Source organism: Halichoerus grypus, chromosome 6, assembly GCF_964656455.1.
Source record: "Halichoerus grypus chromosome 6, mHalGry1.hap1.1, whole genome shotgun sequence".
NCBI lineage: Eukaryota > Metazoa > Chordata > Mammalia > Carnivora > Phocidae > Halichoerus > Halichoerus grypus.
In genome coordinates, this window is record NC_135717.1 from 47,656,596 (window position 1) to 47,683,449 (window position 26,854).

The 26,854-nt window shown below is 40.1% G+C and overlaps 1 protein-coding gene across 3 annotated transcripts in view; it reads left to right on the top strand.

Moving 5' to 3' along the window:
• Positions 1 to 20: 20 nt before the first annotated feature.
• TAF3 (TATA-box binding protein associated factor 3) overlaps positions 21 to 26,854 on the top strand; it is a 175,151-nt gene continuing 148,317 nt past the window's right edge. For 2 of the 3 annotated variants that reach the window (XR_004924218.2, XM_036114357.2), the window contains exons 1-2: positions 22 to 366; positions 5,416 to 5,658. Coding sequence is in view for 2 of the 3 variants with exons in the window: in XM_036114357.2 (XP_035970250.1) it covers positions 201 to 366; positions 5,416 to 5,658 (409 nt within the window). In the remaining variant the exon portion in view is untranslated. Of the gene's footprint in view, positions 367 to 5,415; positions 5,659 to 26,854 lie in introns of all 3 variants that reach the window. The other variant, XM_036114358.2, reaches the window with a different exon arrangement.

Consider the following 26,854-nt stretch of genomic DNA (forward strand, 5'->3'; position numbering starts at 1 on the left):
GGAGGCGGAGCGAGTCCAAAATGGCGGCTCTCAGGCTGGCGCGCTCCGTGCTGCTGGCGCTTTGAGGTGGTCGCCAGGGGTCGGGGGGACGATTTCCCCGCCGCGGGGGCCCTAGAGGATGAATCGAGGGCTCTGCTAAGGTTAGGCGGTGGGGGTGGAGAGAGTGGCAGCAAGGGCTGCGGTGGAGTCCACGGAGCGGGATGTGCGAGAGTTACTCCAGGTCGTTGTTGAGGGTCTCGGTGGCGCAGATCTGCCAGGCGCTGGGCTGGGACTCGGTGCAACTCAGCGCCTGCCACCTCCTCACGGACGTGCTGCAGCGCTATCTGCAGCAGTTGGGACGGGGCTGCCATCGGTACTCTGAGCTGTGTGAGTACCGGGCTGGGTGCGGGAGGGCTGCCTCTGGCCAGTCACGAGTGACACCTCCGGTCTTCCCTTCTCTATCTCACCGTCTCCAAGGTGTTCGTCCTCTACCCCTACCCCGAGATCGGGCATTTTCTCGGCCTCTGACGTCCCTCGGGTTCCACTGCCCCTGGAAACTCCAGTCATCCCTTTGGTGCCTCTTCCTCATCCACTAACTTCCCGCCTCCAGCCGGGACCCCTGTCTCCGCTCTCAGCTCCACACCTTCTCACGTCTTCTCTGATCGGAAATATGCATCGGTCTTTCTCATCATCTCATTTTTGCTGCGTGTAGAACCACCTCCAGAATGCCTTGCAGCCTCTTTTACTTTGGTCCTTTTCCTCCCTTGCCTGCAAACTACTACAACTAGTTGTCACAGGCGCTCCGTCTACCGGCCGTTTCTTACAAGGCTAGCCATTCTTCAGCTCATAACAACACATACTCGTTGACAGCTCTGCTCCGTTGGGGACACTGCCTCTTCTTTCTGTATCTGTTCATTCTGTATTCTGTCATTTCATAGACAGTATCTCTGTTTACTCTTTCCCAAGGCCAACTTTGTCAGTTTCACTTAGATTAACTTTCACTTACATCCCCGTTACTCATTGATTTCCTCCTTAATATTTTTATGTCAGTGGTTATCAAAGTGTAATAGAGGGAACATAGGCAATTTACAAGGGTCCCCAGGTAGTCTGGGCTGCAGTACTTATGGTTTTTAAGTGAGTGTCCAGTAGTATCTATAGCTGATGGCATTTAATAATTCGGAATACTTAATAGAAACCACACAGCATCCCACTGATGTGAAGTAAGTGTGTGTGTGTCTATGTGTATGTATGGGGGAACTGCCATTCATTGAAATTTCAGGTCGTTACTCTTAAGGTGGGTAAGCTGGAGAACTGGGTAAAGTGTTTCATAAGATACTTTGCTTCCTTAAAGTGGATCCTAGACTGGAAAATTGAGACCCACAGATACACTTTACTTCTTGAGCCCCCAATTCCATTCCTGCTTCAACAGTGCTGCCAAAGTAATTTGTCCATAAACATATTTGATCGTGTCATTCTTAAAAATATTTTAATTTGTACACCATTGCTTGCAGGCTGAACATCTCAACTCTTCAACAGCATATTTTCTTTGTGAGCTTTTTCTTACTCCTGCTGTTCCGATTGCAGCCATGCTGAACTACCTGCCTTATCCAAAACATTTTAAACTATCCATTCCTATCCACATGGGGTTTCCTAGAGTATCCCTCCCCCCCTGGTGCACCGGTGGTACTACTTCTGTTTTGAAATTCACTTATCACTTGATTTGGGAAACTCATATGTCATCTGTTCTCCTAATTCTGCACATATTCCTGTATGTAACACCTTGTTTTGTAATCATCTGTGTCTGTTTCTCACCCTTTCCTTTTCTTCTCCCTAGGCGACAAATTTATTATATTTGTATTCTGTAACCTAGTACAGTGCTATCATTTACTAGGCACCCAGGAGATATTTGCTGAATAAATGAATGAACTGATAACCTACTACCATAATAGCTGTTTAGTCACTTGACTTTTTGAGTTCCAAAATGTGGTATTTTTTGAATGCTTGATTTCACTGATCCTTCTAATCTAAATATGGCACTGCAAAGTAACTCTCATTCATTGTTATCTTGGAAGTACACCACCAGCACACTGTTCTCTTGGCTTTTGCTTCTTTTCCTTCCCTCTCCCTTTTCATGGTCCTTGAGTATACTGTTGCGGTTATGCATAGTCCAGATTATATTTTTGCTACCAAGTTCCCTAAATAAGGACAGATGTTCTGTATTTTTAGGTAATAAATATCCCCTGAATACATAGTTACCTTTCCTGCCTTATACACAGAACCAGAATATGTGCTGGCACTGCAAGTAACCAGGTATTCCAAAGTCATCGAGTAATCATTGTTATGTGTTAATGTTAATCCCTTTTCTAATTACCCAATTTTGGCAGCCAGTTTTCTTGCTTTTAGTGAGAATGTGATTATCAGGTTCATTATTCTCCATCATAGTTTTGTGACTTATTAAAAATGCCGATTCCTGGTATACTTACTAGTTACAGACTTTTTTTAGGTTCTTTTTTTTATACTATCCTAGTTTTAAACTCAGATTTTGATCTCAGGTTACCACTGTGCAGTCTTGTATTCTCCTTCTTTAAATCCTCTTTGTCTTTTTGACAACATTCACTGAGCACCACTGAGAACTGAGCAGTGGGGCCCCTGGGTGGCACAGTTGGTTAAGCGGCCAACTCTTGATTTGGCTCAGGTCATGATCTCAGGGTCATGAAGTCAAGCCCAGTGTTGGGCTCTGCACTCAGTGCACTCAGTGAGAGTCTGCTTGAGATTCTCTCTCTCTGCCCTTCCCCCTGCTCATGCTCTAAATAAATAAATAAATAAAATCTAAGAAAAAAGAACTGAGCACTGTGTTGGAGACATCAGTGTCCTAAGGCACAGTCCCTGCCCACAAGTTGTGGACAAAGGTGCAGACTGTCAACAAAATAAACTGATGATGTTTGCTCCTTTTAAAAAAATTGCTCTCAAGTTAAAGCAAGTATCAGAAGTTGCTATTAATTCAACAAATGATGCATTTTTAAATTTCTCTAAGGTAATGATCTGTGAAAGCATTCAGGGCAGATATTTCTCGCTGTGTCGTATTATGTATTAAATATGTGTGCGCGCACCGAAAGTAGGTGCTAAATATTTCAGAATGACTCTTTAAGACTACTATTTGTAACTTAATAATTGCATGATATAGGCAGTAAATGCAAAAGGAAGAAGGTAAAGGAAGATGACTGTGGGCTGGGGCAGGATGACTTCACAGGAAAGATGAAATTTGAGTTGAGCTGTGAAGCCTGCCTATATAGAGGTGGGAGTGGACGCCAGGCTAGAGAAAAGCATCACCTATGATACCCAAGTAGGACTGAGTGTGATGAAAGTAGCAGTGAGGTGGCCAACTTGACATATGTGGCCAGTTCATTAGGAAGGTGTTACAGGAACATGTGAAATCAGATTTGGGAGGGACGTAGAGGAAATGAAAGCATGGTCAGAAACACTGCATGCTTCTAAGGAGGGAAACAGTATGATGAAAGTGATATCTTAAGAAAATTGTGCTCCCACTGAGTGCAAGAGAGACTCAAGTGAGGATACCTGGAAACTGACCTAGGAGAGTGATGATAGGAAGAGAGGGAAAGAAAACGTTCTGAAATCTGTGGCCAGAAATGGACCGGAAGAGGGGAGAACCAGAGGGTCTTGCGTTGAAATTGCAAAGCATATGGAGGAATTCAAGATGATCATTTATTCTGGACTGAGAGAATACTACTGCTTTTCCTAGGAATAGAAGAGTTGAAATGCATATCTACATCATTAAGAGGAAGAATGAATATCCATTTTATTTATCCCTGCTATTTTATACATCATGGAAGTAACCCCTACTTGTAGCAAAATTGAGAGACTACAGAAATGTTTGAAGTTACAAGTGAGAGTCTCCTGCTTCCTTCCCTCTGCACTGCAGCTTTCAGTCCCTTAAACTGTTAACAGTTGGATGTATATCCTTCCAGAACTTTTTTATGTGGGTGTGAGCAAGCATGTGTCTAATTTTTATAAACTTTGGGTTATTTTCATTTTACAGCATGATTTAATTTCAGACATACTGAGTTTGAAGTGAAGTGATTTCAGTTAAAAAAAAAAACAAAACAAAAAACACCACTTTTGTAAAGAGAATCTCACCTTAACTTTGTATCTTTCTATCTCTGTCCATTTTGTATGGTGTCTTCTAATGACATTTAAAATTTGCACATAGATTATCTTTCTGATATAAGTGTTTTCTGTAAATTTTCTGGGATTTAAAAAATTGATTCACTGCCATACAGTTGTCTCCCCTCATCCGCGGGGGATACATTCCAAGACCCACCCCCCAGTGGATGCCTGAAACCACAAATAGTACTGAACCCCAAATATTCTGTGTTTTCTCCTGTACATACAAAGCTATGATGAAGTTTAATTTATAAATTTAGGCACATTAAAAGAGTAACAACAATAGCGAATAATAAACAGAACAGTTATAACAGCATATTGTAATAAAAGTTAAGTGAATGATCACTTTTTCTCTCTCTCAGAATATCTTAATGTGCTCACTCGCCCTTGTGATGATGCGAAATGACAAAATTCCTGCGTGATGAGATAAAGTGAGGTGAATGACGTAGGCATTGTGACATAGGGTTAGGCTACTGCTGACCCTCCAAGTCTGCTGCTTCACCGCGTTAACTGTGGGTAACCGAAACCAGACAGAGTGAAATCTGGGATGGCGGAGAGGAAGTACTAGAGTTCATTCAAAAAATATTTATTGAGTGCCAGCTGTATGCCAGCCACAGTTTTAGGTTCCAGAGATGCATCATTGAACAACGGTGAAAATGGAATGGACATTTACTTAGCACAGCATTCTAGTCATCTGATAAAAAACAGCAGTAGTAATATTTACTGGGCATTGGGGTGCCTGGGTGGCTCAGTCGTTAAGCGTCTGCCTTCGGCTCAGGTCATGATCCCAGGGTCCTGGGATCGAGCCCCGCATTGGGCTCCCTGCTCAGCGGGAAGCCTGCTTCTCCCTCTCCGACTCCCTCTGCTTATGTTCCCTCTCTCGCTGTGTCTCTCTCTGTCAAATAAATAAATAAAAAATCTTAAAAAAAAAATATTTACTGGGCATTTACATTTGGTCTGTCACTGTTCATCTGTAAACTACTTCTGAAATTTATTCGGTACTAGCTGATTGTTAGTGTGAATTGTCTGGTTGTCAGATCGTATTTCAAATTGACTTCAGGAATCAGCTTTCTAATATTTAAACAGTATGCTCTTTCATTTAAAATCTATTAAATTCTTTCCAATAACTCAGTCTTAAGTATGTATAGTATATTTGATTCTGAGCTACCTATGAACCCAATACTTCTTAATATTTTAAAAAGTATTCATGGAATTTTCTTAAAGTAATTTGCTTGGCTTTTGACTTTGTTTCAGATGGCCGAACAGACCCAATTTTGGATGATGTTGGTGAAGCTTTCCAGCTTATGGGGGTTAGCCTTCATGAACTAGAAGACTATATTCACAATATTGAACCTGTGACTTTCCCACATCAAATTCCTTCATTTCCTGTTAGTAAGAACAATGTCCTCCAATTTCCTCAACCTGGAAGTAAAGATGCAGAGGAAAGAAAAGAATACATTCCTGATTACATGCCACCCATTGTCTCTTCACAAGAAGGTTTGTGAGTTTCTTGTTTGTTTCTTACTCATACATTTGTAACTATTTTAATGTGTTTATAATCTTCTTCCTTTTCCTGAGTGAATTGTATAAAATGCTATGCCAATGTATAAATCCTAGAAATGCAATCAAGATGTTTTAATGTTGTTTACAAATTACTCTAACCCTTTAGCCAACACCTTTGCACTGGCATCGCTAGGCAGAGCCATGGCAGAGTCAAGGTTATGTCTGATGAGGCATCTGTTTCCTTTCTGAATTTTCAGTAGGGGAGAACAGAATGTGACCACAGAGAGAAGGCTTTCAAGAGATGTATTATATGGGAACAGGATATTAAATAAATTAGAAAATCTTTGCAACATAAAGGAAAACCGGGGTCGCTCTTTTCCTCTCCTTCTTATTGTCAATGTGAGTCGGATGATACTGGGAACAGAGAGTGAGTAAAATATTCACTAGTGTTATGCAAATTTATCTCCACTTTTTAGTGATGAGTAGAAATGTTTATTGTTTGGCCAAACAGAATTTTTGATTAAAAAATAATAGCTAATCAGGCACAGTCGTCAATCACTGCAGAGGTCCTTCCTCCCTGCATGATTTTACATGCTGATCATTTAAGTTCACTAAGGCTCTTAAGAGATACATAGTAATTTGTGATCTCTCATGCAGGTACACAATATTTTTTCCTTATAAAAATGGAAAAGTTGCAATTCATTTCCTCTTTACCTTTATATTTGCACCATTTTACCTTCCATCAGCAATGCTTCAAGGTTCCAGTTTCTTGTCATTCATTTCTTATAATCTCCTGTTTCACTTTAATAGCATCTTGGAGTGCTCCCCATTTGTTTCATGGACTAGCTTTAGACTTGGAATAGTTGTACAATCTGTGTGCAGGTTGCCCCATTTGAAAAACTGGCCCTACGTGGTAGAGACTTATCGTGGGTTGGTGTATCTTCCTTAGACAGTTTGGATCTTGGGTGCAGGAGTCCCTCCCACAGAGTGCTGGTGCTGTCATAAATGGGTTGAGGACGCAGTACCGTACCTGTGCTTGTTGGTAGCTGTATACATATGGAAATTTAGATAGGTAGGTATCCTAGTTTTCTGAGTTGAGTGGCTTGGGAAGTTGACTTTGCTTGTCAGCTCAGCACTTCTCCACTGCAGGGTCTTGGGGATTTAATACTGATGGAAGCAGGAATTCGTATCACCAAGTGCTTCACACAGAGCGTGCCTTTGGTCAGTGTTCTTGAACTGAGTGAGATGCTATTTATAAGGTCTTGTTTACGGAAGTTCGTTGTTTCTCCTCCTTTCCAGGCCGACGTTTATATTACTAACAGTAGGACTTGGAAATCTACAGATGTATCTCAGTCATCCCAGCTTCCCATAGTACCTGCTTAAAATTCTGTCTCCTCACCATTGACTTTTTTTGTGTCTGTTGCCTGTATTATCAGGAAATCTTACCCTTCACAGCCCCCATGTAAGGTCTATCTCTGTAAATGTCAGCATCTTTGACCTTAGAAACCTATATTTGTTACAACTTTCTAAACACGTACTTGTTTACTTTAAAAATATAACCAATGTATTGCAGTATCAACATTATCAAAGGAGGGTTTCTTGGGCAGAGGCCTGGCTAGTAGCTGGATTGCAGAGAATTCCATTTTCTGTTATAGACAGGTCACGAATATCAGGCAGGCCTGGAATTTTCTTCTTTGCTGTTGTCACTCAATATGATTTATTAAGCATCCTAGACATCTTTATGAAAGCAGTGCTAAGTTAGCCCATGATACGATCTCTTATGCTTTAAGAGTAATCTTTGAGTGGCTCTGAAATTTTTAGCTGAAAGGCCATTTAAAAGGACAAGAAACACAAAATTTGGAATTGTGCTAAGAAAGCCTAAGTGGTAATCCAGTGCTGGGAGAGACCTTAAGGTGTTATACAGGAGGAAACTGAGGGAGCCACGCTAGTGTAAATAACCGGCACGTCAGCAAGCCTCTGGATGATGGGTGATGATGAGTTTGATATCAGTGAATTAGCGGTAAGTTTCACCAACCAGGACTTCTGTGCATTATCAGTTGGCATGTTTTTGAACCAAAACTACTATCTTCTCCATTTATAACATTTTAGTCCATTTTCTCTGTGCCTTTTGGAGCTTTCTCAATCTGTTTTGTGGTTTACATATCTGTCTCCTCTTCTACCTCCTATTTAATAAATTGCTTAATTTTTTTTTCTGGCCTTTTAAAAAATCTGGACTCAGATGGACATTTGATTAATCTTAACCCATGATTCATGCACAAGCTCATCATTGATCCATGCATAACCTGCATTTATTCACTTAGAGAGTTTATTGAATCATTTTTAATAATCTAATAAGCCCTACCAAGCTCACTACTGAAAACTAAGTTCGGGGCTTTGATAATCATCAACACTTAACCACTTAGTCCCTCTCGTTTTATTTTTATAGCATGCAAATGATACACAAGGAAGTTCATGGTTAGCATTTGTAAATACTGCCACAGAAATCTAATTAAGGTATCAGTAAAGGAGTCTGAAAAACAGTTTAGGGATTTTAATACTGACTTCAGTCTGAAATTGCTACAGTAAATTTTTGAGTCGCTCTTGTGAATTATTTGAAGTAGAATCTTATTTCATTTGAAGTTTTAGGCAATATAAATTACAGACATTGTGAAAGGAAAATAACATAAGCCTTGAACACTCCTTTTTTCAGCTAACAGTTACAGATTCTCTCAGGAGCAGAAATATTGCTGATTCATAAGGTATGCGTATGGTTCCTAAGGATGCAATAAGTGATAGGTAGTACAGTAAGATGCTTATCAGTCCTCTTCCTCCTATTCAGGGAAAAGGATATCAAATGCAGTCCTGTGGTTACCATTTTTTAATACAGTCTCCCAAGTCAATTTAATAAATCATTTACAATCTGAAATCTTTTTTTCCCCCACAGGTACAGCATGTTGGAAAGTCCCTAGTATTCTGGTTAGTGGTGCAGAGCGTGGTACAGATGTGCACACCTGTGGTAGTCAGGCTTGTTCACCAATTTCTTTATTTTCCTTTTATTTCCTTAAGAGCCACAGACAGGGCTAGACTTTGGTTATAAAATATAATTAGCAAAGTATGGTCATGAGACTACCCACTTCTCGATCCTTCAGCTTGGCTCGTGTCAGGAAGGCATGGGAATGTCTTGTCTGCTTGCAGCACTGTGAGCACTCTGCTGAGGGTATAGGAACAGGCGGTCGTAGAGGCAACATGGGCCCCGTGGAGCCACTCAGGCGTGACTCAACGGGTTATTGAGTTTATCGTCTGACCAACTTGCTTTGCCTTTCTGAACTTCATATGCATCATCTCTAAGAGGTTTAGTAATACCTACCACATGGATGTCCGTGAGGCTTAGGTGAGAGGGTTTTGTGAGACATTTGTGTAGAATCGGACAGCGCTTCACACATAAGACACAGAACAGTGAATGTTCGTTCTCTTCCCATTTCACCGTCCTCACTCTCAAGGAATTTACTTTTCAGTTGAAATAGCATATACATTTGTGAAGTAACTCTACAAGGAGAATAAATCCGGAACGGTGGTGATCGTGGGCTTAGGGGCTGAGGGATGCACACCTAATAGCTGGGCTGGAGTAGATACTTGACTGAGGAGCGGTGTGACTCTCCGCGGCACGGGGGTGACGCAGGAGATGACACGGAAGGAATATTTGCCTGTTGTATCCAGTTGTATGTTTAGAAATGAGACCTCCCTGAAAATGTCTTGTAAATGCACATTTTGCTTAGACTGTTCCAGTTCTGATGGCTGGCACCCGGTGTGTTTTATCCAAGAACATTCTCTCTTCAGCTTGCCATACGTATTTTCAGATTCACATGAGTAACATATTTTTTGCTCCCTGTTTTGTTGTGTTGAAGAATGTCTGCAAATAGCATATTATGCCAGAGTCATGGTTGGGTTCTGAGGGTGGTCACTGGATCGCTGGTGTGTGAGAGTCTTCTAGGTGGTCTCTTGATTGGTCCAAGCTATCTGTGTGAGAACAAGAGAAATAGAAACCATTTGCTTGGCTTTACTTACTATAAGAAACTTACCCGCCTTAACTTGCACTTGGTAGAGATACTGTGATGTTTTGGGTTTCTTTTTTTTTTTTTCTTTTTAATTTCTAAATAGACTTTATTCTTTAAAATAGTTTTAGCTTTACCTAAAACTTGAGAAGGTAAATACAGAGTTCCCTTATATGCTGTACCCAGTTTCCCCTGTTATTAATCTTACATTAGTATGCTACATTCATTATAATCAACGAACCATTATTAACTAAAATCCATTATCTTTAGTGTTTACCTAATGTCCTTTTTAGGTTCCAGCATCCCACCCAGGATGCTGATTATTTTATTGTCATGTCTTCTTGGCTCTTGTGGGCTGTGACTTTCTCAGACTTCCCTTGTTTTCGATGACCTTGATAGTTTTAGTTATAGAATGCCCCTCTCCTGGAATTGGATCAGATGGGGGTTACTAGTGTTGGGGAGGAAGGCCACAGAGGGAAAGCTCCACGGTCCTCACGTCGTATCGGGGTGCGCACCGTGAACACGGTTTACCACTGTTGATGTTGACCTGGATACCTGGCCTAGGTAGTGTCTGTGGGTTGTCTCCCTTTGAAGTTACTCTCTCCCCCCTTCCCACGCTGTCCTTTTTGGAAAGAAGTCGCTGTGCACAGCCCACACCTGGAGTCGGGAGTTAGACGCCCCTCCCTGAAGGTGGAGTATCTCCGTAAATTAAACTCTTCTGCAGAAATTATTTGGAGCTCTTTTGATTTGTCTCTTCTCCCCCCAGGGTTCCTATTTTTTTAATGAAGGCCTTTTAAAAAGTAAACATTTACAAGTTTAAAATAACAAAAGTAACATAAACGTTGAAAAATAAAATATTGTCCAAGTATATGAAGTATAAAATGAAAGGTCCTCCTCACTTTCCTTATACTCCCATTTCCCAAGAGTAACCTTGTTTAACAGGTACGAATCCTTCTAGATCTTTTCACGTGAGGCACTGTGACTCCTGAGTCAAGACTCTGTGTCCACTCCGAAGCCTGCCATTTGTTTCTCAAGCTGTGCAATCTGACTTCTACCCCCATCCCTTTCTTGAGACAGCTCTCACTGAGATCACCAATTCCTACCTAATTGGCTGACCTAAATGAAATTTTTATCCTAACTGCTCTTCTTTTGGGGGAGGTGTAGCTTCGTGTATTATTGTAAGGCAAATACCTCTTAAACGACGTGCCAGTTCAAGACATAAAACTTTACCAGCTACCCCAGAAGCTCCTCCCAACCCACTGTGCCCAGCCGCCGCACTCAGCCCCTTGTCCATAGTCCCTCCAAAGTAACCCCATCCTAACCTCATAGGGATTACTTCTTGCTTGCCTTCAGTCCTGTCAGTCAAACGTGTATTCCTAGACCCTTTAGCTTAACCCCTCCCCCTTAAATATGATGTGTCTTCTAAGTCTCTTTTCCCGTACAGGTCCCCGCACACCAGCCCAATCCCTGTCTTTTTCTTACCATTTATTTATTTGTTGGGGAATCTGGGTCATTTGACTGGAATGATTTCCCACAGTGGATTTTGCTGATTGTGTGCTCATAGTGCAGTTCAGTGTGTTTTTGCACATTGGCAGCAAGAATCTGAGGCTTAATCAGACTCTGGTCCAATACCTTTGGCAAGATATACGTACTGTTGTGTTCCTTCATCAGGAGACTGATAATGTCTAGTTTTCACTTTTTTGATGTTAGCAGTGTTGATACTTACTGTGTAAATGGATTAATTCCTCGGAGTTGCAAGGTTTTTATTTCATTCTTTTGTTAGAATAATTTTATCAGGTAAGCTTTTCGCTCATTCACTAGTTACTTAGTGGCAGAGTTCAGACAGAGAAAGGAAGGTAAATGCTTGACGGTAAAATGCTCTTTCATTTTATACACCCAGTTTTCAAGATAATGAATTGGTTCCTTATCATCCGTAGATGACTAGTTTTTTTTTTTTTTTTTAAGGATTTATTTATTTGACAGAGAGAGACACAGTGAGAGAGGGAACACAAGCAGAGGGAGTCGGAGAGGGAGAAGCAGGCTTCCCGCTGAGCAGGGAGCCCGATGCGGGGCTCGATCCCAGGACCCTGGGATCATGACCTGAGCCGAAGGCAGATGCTTAACTGACTGAGCCGCCCAGGCGCCCCGTGACTAGTTATTTTTTTTAATATGGTTATGAATTCATAGATTTAAACATATTTGATAGGTTTCTTTCATTACAGCATTTACCCTTATTGCAACTCAGATTGTCCCATCCTTGGCCAGTGGCAGCCTCTTCAGTCTGGCCTCTGAATCCTTTTAACATGACGCTAGTAGTCTTTGATAACGTCCTTGCAGCCTGGTGTATCAAAATGTTGTAGGCTTATCTTGTGTATTCTTGTCCCACACTTGGAATCCTTTTCCAAGGAGCCCAGGCTTCCTGGGAAATGGCATTTCATGTCCATAATCTGGGCACTAGGGGTACTTGTTACAACTGGTCATTGTTTCTAGGCAGTAAGTAAATATTTATACTCAAAAATATATGTATACATGTATGTGGATCGATAGATAAGGGGCAGGGTACCTCATGAGTTCATGCAGACATTTCCAATTCAAATTCAGGCCTATAGGATTTTTTACTGTTTTATCAGTAGATTCTTTGTCCATGACTAAGAATTCTGGTTCCCAGGCATAAACAGGAAGATATAATTAGAACATTCCAGAATCACCCTTTTGCTGCATCCGAGGTGATGCATACAATGGTAATACTGATACTGTCCTTCATGATTACTGAAACAGGCTAAATTTTTTTTCCTTTTGCTATCCTATTACTCATCCCAGTTGTCTGTGATCGCACCGTATACACATTGTCAGGTCATTTGGCTACTTTCTTGAGTTCCGTGTTCTTTCATATCTTTTAGACCATTTCAAAATAGTACATTAGCGTTTTCATCTATTTTTTGAGTATGTGTTTCTCGTGTACTTTGGTTGCCTGTAGGGATATTGTATTGGTGTTTAGTCTCCGTTTTCTTACAGAAGTTGTGTGTGTATGAATGTAGTTCTTCTGAACATCTAGAAGGAAGCTCACAGTGCTCCCTCTCCTGTTGTTCGCTGTCATGCGCAGAAAAAGCAGCTTGCTCTCTGAGATTTTCTATTTTCTTGTACTGCTTTTATTTGGATCTTCTCTTTCCGTGATGCCAGTTTCCTCTTCTGCTCAGTCATGATGTGGTCTTAACAAGTGTCTTCTCAGCGGGCTCTGTCCTGGGCAGAGCAGTGGAGGGTCAGATGTGAAAGCTCAGGGGCTGGACTCCTGAGCTTCCTTAGATCCTGCCTCGCTTCCTGTGTCCCCCCCCCACCCCCACCCTCTTCCTGTCCCTATCCTGGAAGAAGTCACACCTGTTGCAGCTTCTGAGCCACTCTTCGCACGTTGGTCTGCCAGGCTTTCAAGGAATACCTCCTGGCTTTTTGAGGTTCTGCTCTCTCGGGCCAGTCTCTCCATGGCTTCTCACCGTTTGCCCCTGCACAGATAGGTAATACTTGGCTTTTGTGGCTCTTGGCGGTTGGCCCTCACCCCTTGTATTTTGGCATTGCTGGGTAAACCCTGTCACCTCGTTATGTTGCTGTATTTTTATGTAGCAGTTTGGGAAGATCCCAAAAGTACATTGCCACACCTGCCACTTTTCTTCCCAGGATTCCCTTCATTGAACCTTTTTGCTGAATTTATCACTGTTGGGCACTTCTTGAAACTACTTTTCTTCAGAGACAAAATACTCTTTAATGCTCCCTCTATTATTAATTCATTCTCTGTGTCTTTCATGGGCCCATCTTCCATGGCTCTTCTACTTCTAAAATGTGGGTGCTCCTAAAATCTTATTCTTGACCTATTGCTTTTCTCATTTTATATAGTTTCATTGTGTGATCTAATCTACTTTCATGGTTTCAAGAACCGTTTATGATGACTCCCAAACTGCTTCTCCATACCACACCTTTCAGACTCTCTATCCAGTTGGCAGTGGGCCATTTCCACATTTCCCGCAGGTGCCTCAAATTGCTGTGCCAAAGGCTCCACACAGTATTTCACCGTGAATACATTTGTATCATTTATCTCAGTTGGTGGCACCATCGAATCCCTAGTTCCTCAAGCTAGAAATGTGTCTTTGACCCCTTCCCTCATTCTATTCCTTCATTCCCCAAAAACAATTCTGCTAATTTTATTTCCTAAAAATTTCTAAAATACTGTGCCATCATTCCTTTGTTTAAACCTTTATCGTTTGTTTGAACTATCCTTGCCTTCCACAACAAACTGTTTAACAAAAAGTAAGTGTATTCCACGGCGTAAAACACTTTATTAGCTTCCCACTGCTCACAGTTAAGGGGAGCAAACTTCCCCCCCCCCCCCCCCGCCCAGGGAAAACCAATAATATCTGGGGAGCAATTGCATTTTTTCTTTCAAAATGAAAATAGCTTTAGTCATGTAGAGAAAAGATGCTTATTCTTACAATTTAGATTACTTACTAAATGAATAGAAGAACGTTAACGAGGAATTTTGTACTGCTTTTCAGATACTAAAATAGTAGTATTTGTGTTTATTTGAAAATAGCACTATAAAAGCAGCCTTCAGATAATTTATTTTAGATACCACATGGTGTGTTCATAAGCATTATCTCATTTCATCTTGAAACAACCCCTAAAGGCAGATGCTAGTATCATTCCCACTTTACAGAAGAGAAATGGAAGTTCCAAAAAAGGGCGTGTTAATGTGCCTTGAATTACATTGTGAACTGGGAGCACTGGATCAGGATTTAGTCGATGACACTCGGTGCTGCCATTATGGGTGCCCACCATGTGTTGAGTCCTACACAAGGAACTGGAATTGAAGGTAGATGGATAAGATGTCCCTCCCTGCTCACTTTTGGCCTTTCTGTGGTTATTGGAGTGCTCTGCTTGGGTATGACTTTCCTAAGTGGAGAGGTACCATCATCAAACCAGTTTTCTCAATGGACAGGCTTGCAGAATTTCTTCTGGCCTCCAAAGTCCAACCTCACTCCTAACCCCTCCATGAATATGTCTTTGCCTTGCCCTTGACACTCAGATACTTTCCCTTTGTTACCTTGCAGGGCTAGAGTGCAAGGATCCTGGCCAAGTTTATTTTGTGTATCCAGGGTTGTTTGCTGGATGCATCGTGTTGTTTGTTTTTCTAGTTCTGCAGCATCTGAGCCAAAAGGTTGCATCTGAAGGATATCAAGGGCTGATATGTGGTGACTTGCCTGTGACGTTTCAATCCCAGATATCTTAGTGAGAACATAACAGCTGTCTAAAACCAGACTTCTGCCTCCATTACCTACTAGTTTTCTGCCCCTCATTGCCTCAGGCTTTAATCACCAGAATCACAAACTTGCTTTTGTTTCCCACTAGGAACTGTGGGCCTCCATATCTTTACTGAGGCTGATTTGGAGCTCCCCTGCCTCGCCATGCTCCTCTGGGTACCCGTGTAATACGTATCTCTACCTCACACTGAATGTATTTTTTAATTACTGATTTTATTTTTCTCAAGAACCTACACTGGTCTTGCTCCCTCTTTCAAGCCTGCACTCATTCTGCCTTTCACCTTTTATTGCACAAAACTAAAGTCCTCTGAGGCTGCCCGAGAGGTAAATTCAAGACATGGACAAAGTTACCGCTGTCTTTAGGGAAATTTCTTCAGAATGTTGGGGAAGCTGTCTCAAAAAGTAACCTGCCTGAAGTCACACAGCTGTTGAGTGGCAGAGAAGACAGTCAAGTCATAGATGTCCCAGTCTTAGCCTACTGTCCTTTGTGTCCTTTATTACCCTGGTATTATTCTCAGAATATAGATATAAAACAGAGGTTTATCTTGTGACCCTTCAAGTTTTTTTCTTTTCCTTTCACATTGACCTCTCAAATCTGGTTACTTGGGGGGAAAAAAAGCATGTTTTGATAACATCTTATTTGAATCTTTTACTCATGTTACTTTTCCTCCTTATTATTGTCATCCTTAGAAATAGTTTTTATCTACAGCAGAAGGATTACAGGTTTTTAAAAAATTGGGTATCTCAGGGCAGTTAAGCATCTGCCTTCCGCTCACGTCATGATCTCAGGGTCCTGGGATCGAGTCCCGCATCAGGCTCCCTGCTCAATGGGGAATCTGCTTCTCCCTCTGCCCCTCCCCCCTGCTCACACACACTCTCTGTCTCAAATAAATAAATAAAATCTTAAAAAAAAAATTGGGTATCTCTGGCTTTGCGTTCAAACCAACAAAATTAACCCTAAAGTAGAAATGTATGCATTTCAAGATAAAGAATAAAAGTACCATCATACGCAGATATGACAGATCATAATTTATAGTGGGCTTGGTCAAAATTCTCTTCCCTACTCATTTTTTTTCCTTTAATCTCTGGATTTATAAAAATAAGAACACATTTTCCAATATTACAGTCAGATAGTTTTTATTTTTCTAAATCAACAAAGTAGTCATACCTAGAGTCTTAGAAAAATTAAGTATTTTGATATTTTACTTACTATTTTCCCCTTGCAGGCTCCAGAACCACAACAAAAAAAGATTTTGATTTTTTTTCCCCCAAATTTAAAAATATCCAGAAATTTTAACATCTCTTTTGTCCAGTTATATTTTTAGGAAAATTTCCCACACTAACCTGTGTGCATGTGTGTGTGTGTGTGTGTGTATGTTAAGAGAGGGAAGTCAAGCAGGCGTAGGGCAATAGATGTTACATGGCTGACGATATAAGACCCCAAAGTTAATGCTTTTGTTGTAAGTTAGGATTTATTCTGTCTTGCTTTCCTGAATTCGAGTCTTTTCAGCAATTGCAGTAATTGCATTTTATTTAGCTAACTACCTGCCCTAGCTACATAGAGCTTTCCTGTTTCTGATAAAGCAATATAAAGTTGTTTGCTTCATTGACAGTGCTTATATCCTGATCTTGTGCCAGTGGTGCTCAAGGGGAATCAAAATCACTGCCAATCATGCATGTAGTTGTGGAGAGCCCACTGTACGCCAGGCATGCTGCTTATTGCCGGAGATACAGAGGCGAACAAAAAAGAAAGGGCCTTCTTTTCCCTCCTACAGTCCGATCTATGTGGAGAAGGAGAGATGAGACTAATAATTACATATGATTTTAATTTATAATATGGGATATCTACCCAGTATTCTATAAGGAATGAGGGAATCAATGGATATTTTTAAGAAGCTGGGACAAGCTGCTTAGATTAGTGAATTCTGGTGGCAATGAGAAGGGTAAACCCAAGAGAGAGGGCGCTGTGGGAAAAGAGTGTTTCTAGAGCTGCTTTTCGTAGTCATCCAGGGCAGGGATGATGGGGCCTGGATCCTGACTGTGATGAAGAAGAGGGGCAGAGGAAGGGCCAGATTTGAGAGTTAGTGGATGGATGGCATTCAGTGATAGATTGTAGAGAGTATGATAGAGAGAGGAGCCAAGGTTTGGGAGACTGTGTGGGTAATCTAAATATCCAGCTCTTAAACAGACTGGCCTGATCTGGAGTTAAAATTTGGAATTGATCTCATATCCCTCAGGCAGTGGTCTAACATAACCGTGTATTTATTTTTGAAATAAAGGAATCAGGTAGAGTTCAAGACTGTGTAATCTGTCATGAACCTGAGACACAGTGCAGACTTTGTTGCTTGTTAAGGGCAGTGGATACACTTGCTTTAAAAAAGACCAGATCTACTTATTATTGTTCTTCTTATTGTTATTATTACTAGTTTAACTTAGAGTTTCCACTCTGTGCCAGGCACCATATTGGGGGTGCAAAGGCTCTCCTTTCATTGACCTGAGGTGCAGTGAGTATATTTAACCGTGGCCCTGTTTGTCATTGTAGGACACTGAATTAACGTTCATTGAATTCTTAGAAATTGCTGGAAAACACCTAACAGTTTTTTTTTTTTTTAATTAAGAGATTAAACATTAAGTTTTAGTTTACTAGGTTAGGACTTTGACTGCCAAAAATTTATAACTTGGTATTTCATTGAAGTATGACAATTTTAAAACCATTGTTTTACTTTCTCCCGAGTGTGCCTACTCACTTTTTCCTCTCTCCTAGTTGCCACATTTATAAAATGGGAATAATAATCTCCATTGGATTGTTGTAAATGAATGAGAAAAATGTTATTTACTATGGTAGATCTTCAATACGGTCTTCTTAGAACCCGCCACATTTACAGTTCCTGAAGTTCCTGAAGATCTCAGCTCTAAGTATAATGGTTGTCATACCAAGATATCCAGAAAAAAACCCACGTACAGCGCAGTCAGTGTGCACGTTTTTGATGCTGTCCACCCTGGTTCTTTCAGATTTGGAAACCCTGAGGTGGTGTGTGGAATGCCATGGTGTAGAGTAGGCTCAGTTCTCACCTGCTTGGGGGACTGCCCTGCATGCTGGTGAAGTGGGATATTGTTCCAGCTGGCATGGATCCTTTGACCCTGAAGACCATAGCATCACTCAAAATTTTATACGATTGATTAGCTTTGAGAGAAAGAAAATGACACAGGCGGATGTGCAATTTGTGTTGGCCAGATCTCTATAGTTCCCTCTTAAATTTCTGTAAGTCTCTTCCATTGTTTATTTTAATGATAGACTTTAGTTCTACTGATCTACTTGTAGGAACTTTGAATCAACTTTTTCTAAACCGTAGACATATTTGGGAATTTCATTTGAGATAATTCGAATGGTTATTTGCATCTAATTTAACACAAGAAAGAAGCAGTAATTTCCCTCTCCTTTTTTTGTTGTGAGCATGGTGATGTTCTGTGATGGTGTTGGCTGATTGTTACTGGTCTGTGCTAATACACCACCCTGGGCACAGTTAACACTAATTATTTCTCATTCATGTAATCAGACTGATTTGAACTTATCATTCATTTTTATCAAGTATTAGTTTAGTAGCAAAAAGGTAATGTTTAAATATATTCAGTAATATTTAATTATCCATTTTATTCTTGCTGGGGACTTCAAATTCTGCAGTCTAAATAAGAATTCATTTCTTTTTTTAATGCGAAAGTGATTGCAGTTCAGTAGGTGGCACTCTTTCCTTTTCTGTTAGTGTTAATGAATATCCAGTTAAATGACAAAAAAATTTTTCAAAGTCATAAGAAAAACCATACAGCTTAAACCATCACTGGCTTGTTTTAGAAAGAAAAACAACAATTTTGTTAATGATTTAGCCTCTGTGCGACTTTGTTAGAGCAGTTACAAATGAGTAGATTTAATATTTATTTTCTTAAGGAAGCTTGTATCCAGAGAAAAATCCCTTTTATCATTTAGCAAAAGCCTTATGTTCTCTTTTCTGAAACTAGATTTTCTTTTTAAAAATTTTAAATTATTATCTGTTAGTATCTACTTTCCTTCCATGTTTTGATTTTTAAACATTATCTTCAAAGTCCCATTTGAGGATACTTACTTTAAAAAATGAATGCACTTTCCCTGATTTAATGTAGCAGTTTTCCTGATTTTTCAGTGTGCCCATCCCTTTTGTAGTTATGAAGAGAATATTTAGTAGTTGAAATAATTAATACAGTTTTCTTTTACTCTTTTTATTCAACATTATTTGTGTTCTCCTTTTTTTTTTTTTTTTAAGATTTTATTTATTTATTTGACACACATTGCGAGAGAGCACGAGTAGGGGGAGCATCAGAGGCAGAGGGAGAAGCAGGCTCCCCGCTGAGCAGGGAGCCCTGCGCAGGGCTCGATCCCAGGACCCTGGGATCATGACCTGAGCCGAAGGCAGACGTTTAATGATTGAGCCACCCAGGCGCCCTTGAGTTCTGCTTTTTTAATATAACACTTTTGTTGTGTGTTTTCCTTGAGCAGTCTTACTCTTTGAAAGTACTGGCATTCATGATATTTATTCCTTCTTAGAGGTTTTCGAAAGAAGAAAAGAGAAAATTTACTTTTTTTAATAAATTGAATAAAGCTCATTCTATCCTGCCATTACCATATGGCTCTATTGAGCTCTTTTATAAATCTAAGTTACATTGTGCAATCTTATGGATTGTATTTTCCTGTATCTTGAAACATTTTGCTTATTTTTCATCATAAGAATTATTTTATTATGACTCATCATTGCTCATCAATTAGTCCCAACCATGCTTAAAAAAAAAAAAAAAAAAAAAAAGAACGATGGAATCGCCTAGATAAGGATGATCCAATAGTGAAATAAATTGTCATCCTTCGTTTTTCTAATTGTGGGACCAGAGTATTATATTCTACTTCAAGAATGTATTAGGCCTGGAAACACTGTGTTTTAGTCTACTTTTAGATTTCGTTGAATATAGTTGAAAATTTGGAATTGTTCATTTTCCACTTAAAGTGGAAACGAGAAAAACTGGCATGTTTTACAATTATGAGACAAATCAAAAATACATGCAAAGAGCTAGCCACATTTCTGGTCGATGATGATGATGATGATGATGATGTTGATGAAGAAGAGGAGGAAGCGGAAGGAGGAGGAGGAGAAATGAAAGTAGTTGATTATATAAAAGAAATCTCAGATTCTGGGTCTTCAGATGACAATGTGCTAGATGAATTTTCAACTTAAAATTGACAACTGAACAGTGTTTCTCAGGTATCGTTTTCTTATCCAGCTAGTCATTCATTAGGAAACGCCTCATGATACCATATTTTTGTAACAAGAACCAAAACCATTTCTTTTGCTAAAAGAATGTGTGACAATACTTTTTCATGTTTCATGCTCTTATACACCAAAATTTACATGCTACAAAGGGTGTGCTGTGTTTATAGTCTTATTATAATTTCTGATAAACTAGTTTTTGCTCTCCTTTTATTCTTTCTTATGTAAATTATTTGTAAAATGGCTTAAAAATGTAAAGGTTCCATTGGACCCAGATGTCAAATGCTAATAGCTCTTTTTCCTGATGTACTGAGGGTTAAAGTAAAAAAAGTATTTGTCAGATTTAATGGCACTATTACATTTTCACACTTCTTTTTAGTGTGCAACCCTAATTATGTCTGACAGACACAATTGGGAATAGTTAGAAGGAAATAGTAGTTCTGGACCAATCAGCAGTGGAGTAAAACCCTCAGGAAGTCCCAGTGCCATGGTAAAGGAGAAAAACTCACTTTTCATTTCCTCTCACGTACCGTGTGTTCAGATTAACTTTAAAGGAGCCCGGGATGTAGGTCGGAGACTTTGTCTGCAGTTGAGTGTTAGCTGTGTGTGGAGCCCGCCTCAGCAGGCCTCCCGTCATCAGCTGACAGACCTTCCCCCGTCCCTCGAGAGCTGCCGGATATCCTCTTGCAAGTGAAATATGAAACAGGGAGACCACTTAGGTTTTCGCTGAAAGGATTCGTTCAAGTTCAGCTTCAAATGAGGCTGTTAGTGCGCTCACTAGTGGCTTCTTAGTTCAGGCTGACTTTGCTGGGAAGGAAAGGCTAGCTAGTACTGTCCTCCACGTTACGGTGGAAGACACTTTGGAAGAATAACAATGAATGGCATAAATGCTGTACCTTTGCATACCTGTATGGTGGCTGTCATATGTCCTCTCGCTAGTACTGGGCAGTTGTCAGGCCTGCCGAAGTGATATTTAATGTCCTGTGTCGGGAGAGCCTATCAGCAAATGTGTATTTATAGTTTAGCGAATGTTAAATGTTTCAACAAATGCTTCATAGTGGGGTTGCTTGGAGACTTTGTTTTTTCAACTTTGTCTTTCCAAACTTTAATCACAAAAAGAAATAACACATGGTGAGTTTATAACAGCTTGAGGGACAAGAGACCAAATTCTGGATTGGGTGAAACTTAGTAGACACCTGTGACACGTGGCTGGTGTAACTCGGGTGCTGCACACTTCTCTAGGCATCACCCGCACTGACTCATGTGCTCCTTGTAATAGCCCTACGCCTTAACGGACTCTTTCTGTCCTCATTCTGCAGATGAGCAAACTGAGGTGCAAGGATGATAAATAACTTAAGGTCACACACTAGTGACTGGGGGATCCAGGATTTGAATCCAGGCAGTTTGACTCTGAAGAACTAGTTGCTTTGTTTTTTTTTTTAATTACTGAATAATTTTTGTACTTAAATTCTATTTCTAGGGGCGCCTGGGTGGCTCAGTTGGTTGAGCGACCGACTCTTGTTTTCGGCTCAGGTCATGATCTCATGAGTCCTAAGATGGAAACCACCCCCCCATCAGGCTCCATGCTCAGCTGGGAGTCTGCTTGGGATTCTCTCTCTCCCTCTTCTTCTGCCCCTCCCCCCACTCACACTTGTGTGTGTATGTATGTGTGCACTCTTTCAAATAAATAAAAATTCTATTTCTATAAGTGATACTCCCATTTATTTATAAGGTTGAAATATTGATTAGGAAGATTTTAGACACTATACCACTGGTTTCATCCTGTAGATCTTAGACTTCTGGGAAGACTTGGGGTTATTGCAAGGGATGTGTGAATTTATATTGCATAAAGCATCATGTGTAGGCTAAGTAAAAAAATACATATAAATGTATACATATATACATATATGTACATAACTACTTTAAATGCGTATAACGGTGGTTGTGGTTCATAACATACAAATTCATTTAGTATAGCTTAGTTCAGAGCTTTCTGTTATGATGTATTTCCCTAATTAACATATAGTAAAATTACATCTGTATTGTTGGGGTTCTTCAAAGCTTTTGATCTTAAAAAAAGTGGGTATTTATTAGAAATGGTTGGGAGCCATTGAGTGACAGACGACAGGATTTGCCTGATACATGGATTCCCATCTCCTGATGAACCCTCTGTGTAAATTGCTCAGCAAACAACAACAGTGAAACTCGGTGTTATTTTCTATTCTCAATGCTATACCTGTAGATTACATCTTTGCTATGTTTTAATTAAGAAGCACACTTGACAGTTACCACTCTCTTCATTGATTTGCTCTCATGAATGAGAGCATTCATTTTATTTTGGAATTGATAGGACAACTCATGCTATCAATTTGTGGAAGTCATATGTGGGAGGCAAAATTCATACCATACATAAATTTAAACTTAAAAATTGATAGTATTTAAAATATTGGCTTTGCAGTACATAGTCCTTTATTAAACTTATTCAGCACATACTTACCGATCTCTGGTTGTGTGTGCTGGGCACTATTATGAACACAGAAAATACACAAGTGAGCAAAACAGACAAAAATCCTTGCCCTTATGGAGTTTATACTTCACTGGGTGGAGTAGACAGGAATAAACATAACAAAATAAGTAAACTGTATAACATTTTGTATAGTATTTATTGGGGAGGGTACTATGAGAAAAAAATAGAGCATTATAAGGAGAAATGAAATGCTGGGGGTGGGGAAGATAGTTGCAATTAAAAATATGGCAGTCACTGGGGCGCCTGGGTGGCTCAGTTGGTTAAGTGACTGCCTTCGGCTCAGGTCATGATCCTGGAGTCCCGGGATCGAGTCCCGCATCAGGCTCCCTGCTCAGCAGGGAGTCTGCTTCTCCCTCTGACCCTCCCCCCTCTCGTGCTCTCTCTCTCTCATTCTCTGTCTCTCTCTCAAAAAAATAAATAAAATCTATAAAAAAATAGTAAAATAAAAATATGGCAGTCAGGTAGATACTGAGAAAGGAGTACCTGAGCACAGATTGAAAGGGGATGAGGGAGACGTCTGGAGAAAGAGTGTTCAGAGAAAATCTGAGCAAAACCCAACAAAGGGCACATGGTTGTACATTTGACATGGGGGTCAGTACTGCTGATACAGAATGGTGATAGAGGGGCAGAGTGTTGAGAAGGGTGGAAAGAAGGTAACACTAGAAGGGATTGTCATAAGAGGCCTTGTGGTTGGAGTGAGATGTACTTTCAGTGAGATAAGATAGCTATTGAAGCATTTTAATATTTTAAAAAATGTATTATAGAAAAATTTCAACACGTAAAAGTGAACAGACTAGAATAATTCACTTCTCCATATCAATTACTCAGATTCAACACTCTCTTCTCATTGCCAATCTTACTTATTCTGTCTGTATTCCTGTACACTTCTCCCCCTTTAATATTGTTTTGAAGAAAGTCCTTGACATCATGTTAATTTGCCAATAAACGTTTCAGTATACATCTCTAAAACATAAAAATGGGGCGCCTGGGTGGCTCAGTCGTTAAGTGTGTGCCTTCGGCTCAGGTCATGGTCCCATGGTCCTGGGGTCGAGTACCACGTTGGGCTCCCTGCTCCGCGGAGAGCCTGCTTCTCCCTCTCCCGCTCCCCCTGCTTGTGTTCCCTCTCTTGCTGTGTCTCTCTCTGTCAAATAAATAAATAAAATCTTTAAAAAAAAACAACATAAAAATGATTTTTTAGCATAACTACAATAGTATTATCACATCCTCAGAATTAACAGTTCTTTAACATTGTCAAATAACCAGTCTTTTTTCAAATTTTAAATTGTCTGATAAATGTTATAAATGTTTATTGGTTATTTTCCATTTTTAAAAATCAGGATCCAAATGACACATTGTGATTTGTTGATATCTGTGTGTGTGTGTGTGTGTGTGTGTGTGTGTGTGTCTCCTTCTCCCTCTCTTTCCCTTTTGCATTTGCATATTTGTCAAAGAAATTTGGTTGTTTTATAGAATTTTTCAGTCTGAATTTTGCTTATGGTATCCTAATGGCTTTGTTTTACATGGTCTTCTATATATCCTGTAGATAGAGTCGGATCTAAAAGTTTGATCACTGTCAGGTTTGATTGTTTGGGCAGCACCATTTCATAGTTGGAGATGTGTAATTCCATCTGGGACACATCGTGTGTGTGTGTGTGTGTGTGTGTGTGTGGGTGTGTGTGTGGCTGAACCCGTCAGTGGAAGTTGCAAAATGGTGATAGTCTAATCCTATCCTTCTTCCATCTTTTATCAGCCGGATTTCTTCTATAAAGAAAAATTTCCCTTCATCCCTTCTATAAAGAAAAATTTCCCTTCATCCACTACTTGGTTACCTAGTGGTACAGTTTATAAATGAAAGGCTGGATAAATGTTTGATCTCTTTTCTTCATTCATCAGTTTTCCAAATAATGAATTGGTTCCCTAGCTTCTTCCAGCAGTCATCAACTAGTTGTGCATGTATTTTTTTTTCCCTAAGTATCATTGTGAACTCATGGATTTAAACAGATTTGATGGGTGTTAATCCATTGCGGTTATTATCCTTACTAATGTTCAGATTGTCCAGTCCTTGGTGTTTGGGACCTGGCTCATACCCTCCTCCGGGGACCAGTTGTTAAGTATTCCAGAAATTTGTGGGTTGGTTGTTAAACACAGCCTTTATTAAAAATTAAATCATATAACTTACAATCACATAACTTATATTAAATGCAAAGGTACTCAAAACTCATCACATCCTCGTTATTTTGTCATGAGGTTAAGTTTACTGTGTCTGTAGGGTGGAGTGTACTGTATAACTGTGCGTCCCTGTGTGTGTCCTCCCAGCTCCCCACTCGAGACATGACATTGGCAGTTCGAAACCAGTTGCGGCACGAGTATTTATATCACAGAAATCAGCAAATGCTATTTTGTTGATTGTCTAGACTTCAGAAAGTAATGGTGAAAAATGTTGGAAATAGAGATTAACTTCAAAATATATCATGCCTGTAACTGTTCCCTTGTAAATTGTACCAAAAAGTGAGGGAATAGTTGTCTAGTATTCTAAAACTGTTAGATATGAGTTAGCTAAGAGGTTGCTCACATAGTTGACAATCACGTGAAGTTCTGACCTGAGCTTTCCTTATTTTACTTTAGTTTAAACCAGAGGTCGACAGACTATTTCTGGCCAGCAGCCTGATTTAATAAATAAAACTTAATTGGAAAACAGCTATGCCCATTTGTCCAGACCAAGATGAAATACCTAAAGATAGTGGCAGCAGACATTTTCCAACTAAGTAGCCTTGTCAGATCCCTCTAAAGTGAAGTCCCCGCTTCACAAGCCCCCAGCCCCACTGACTTACTCAGAGCTCCCAACTGGCTTTTTAATGCCACTCTGAAACATGAGCAGATAACCAGGGATTACCAGACAATTGAAAAAGCTGCTAATGTGAAAGAAAACAAAACAAACAAAAAAGCAACCTGGAGGAAACACAATCATGCAAGGGAAAAAAAAAAAACTTGGTAGTTCTTTACTAATATCCTCAGAGACATAAAAGGAAATATTGTAACCACGAAGCAAGAACAGGACACTGTTTTTAAAAAGGAGATGGAGGGGTGCCTGGGTGGCTCAGTCGTTAGGCGTCTGCATTCGGCTCAGGTCATGATCTCAGGGTCCTGGGATCGAGCCCCACATCGGGCTCCCTGCTCAGCGAGAAGCCTGCTTCTCCTCCCACTCTCCCTGCTTGTGTTCCTCTCTCGCTGTGTCTCTCTCTGTCAAATAAATAAATAAAATCTTTAAAAAATAAAAAAATAAAAAGGAGATGGAGGAGGAGAAGAAGCAGAAGCAGCAGAAAAACCATTCATTCCAAGACTAAAAGCGCCTTCAGGAATTAAAAATCATAGCAGAAATAAAACAAAAAACTCAATAGAGAATTAGAAGGTACAGGTATAGAAAGGAGAACAAAAAAGATTTTAAAAGGGAAAAGATCTTTTAACCGTTATAGGACCCATCCAGGAGAGCCACTGTCTGAATAGCCGGTCTCGGGGAAGAAGCCTAGAAACAGTGACGAATCCAGCAGCATTGAGTACCATCAGAGCCAGGTTGTTGTCTCGAATTTATTTCTCCTTAAAAGGAACCAGGGCTCCTCAGAAAAATGTCTGTTTCCAAGTCTGGGCAGGATATCTACAAGGTGTTCTAGAACATCTTGTTATACCAGATAGCAAGAAAGCGATCAAAGACTGCAAGGGTAGTATCGAAAGGACTCAGAAGCCAGTTTAAAGAGGGGCCCATTCACTGGCGTTCTGATGTTTCACAACTGCTCCCCTCTTCCCCCAAAAAAGAAAGTAAATGCATTCCCAAGTTTATGATAAATTTTACCAACATAAAAATGTGTGGTACACAATTTACAAATAATTATTATTACACTACTCTCTATTGAAGATTCCATGTAGGCACCTGATTTTCACAGCATGCTCTTGCTGAATTTTGCTGACCTCTTATATCTATGACCAAACTATAGTGCAGCTGACAAACAGGTATAGTGCCAA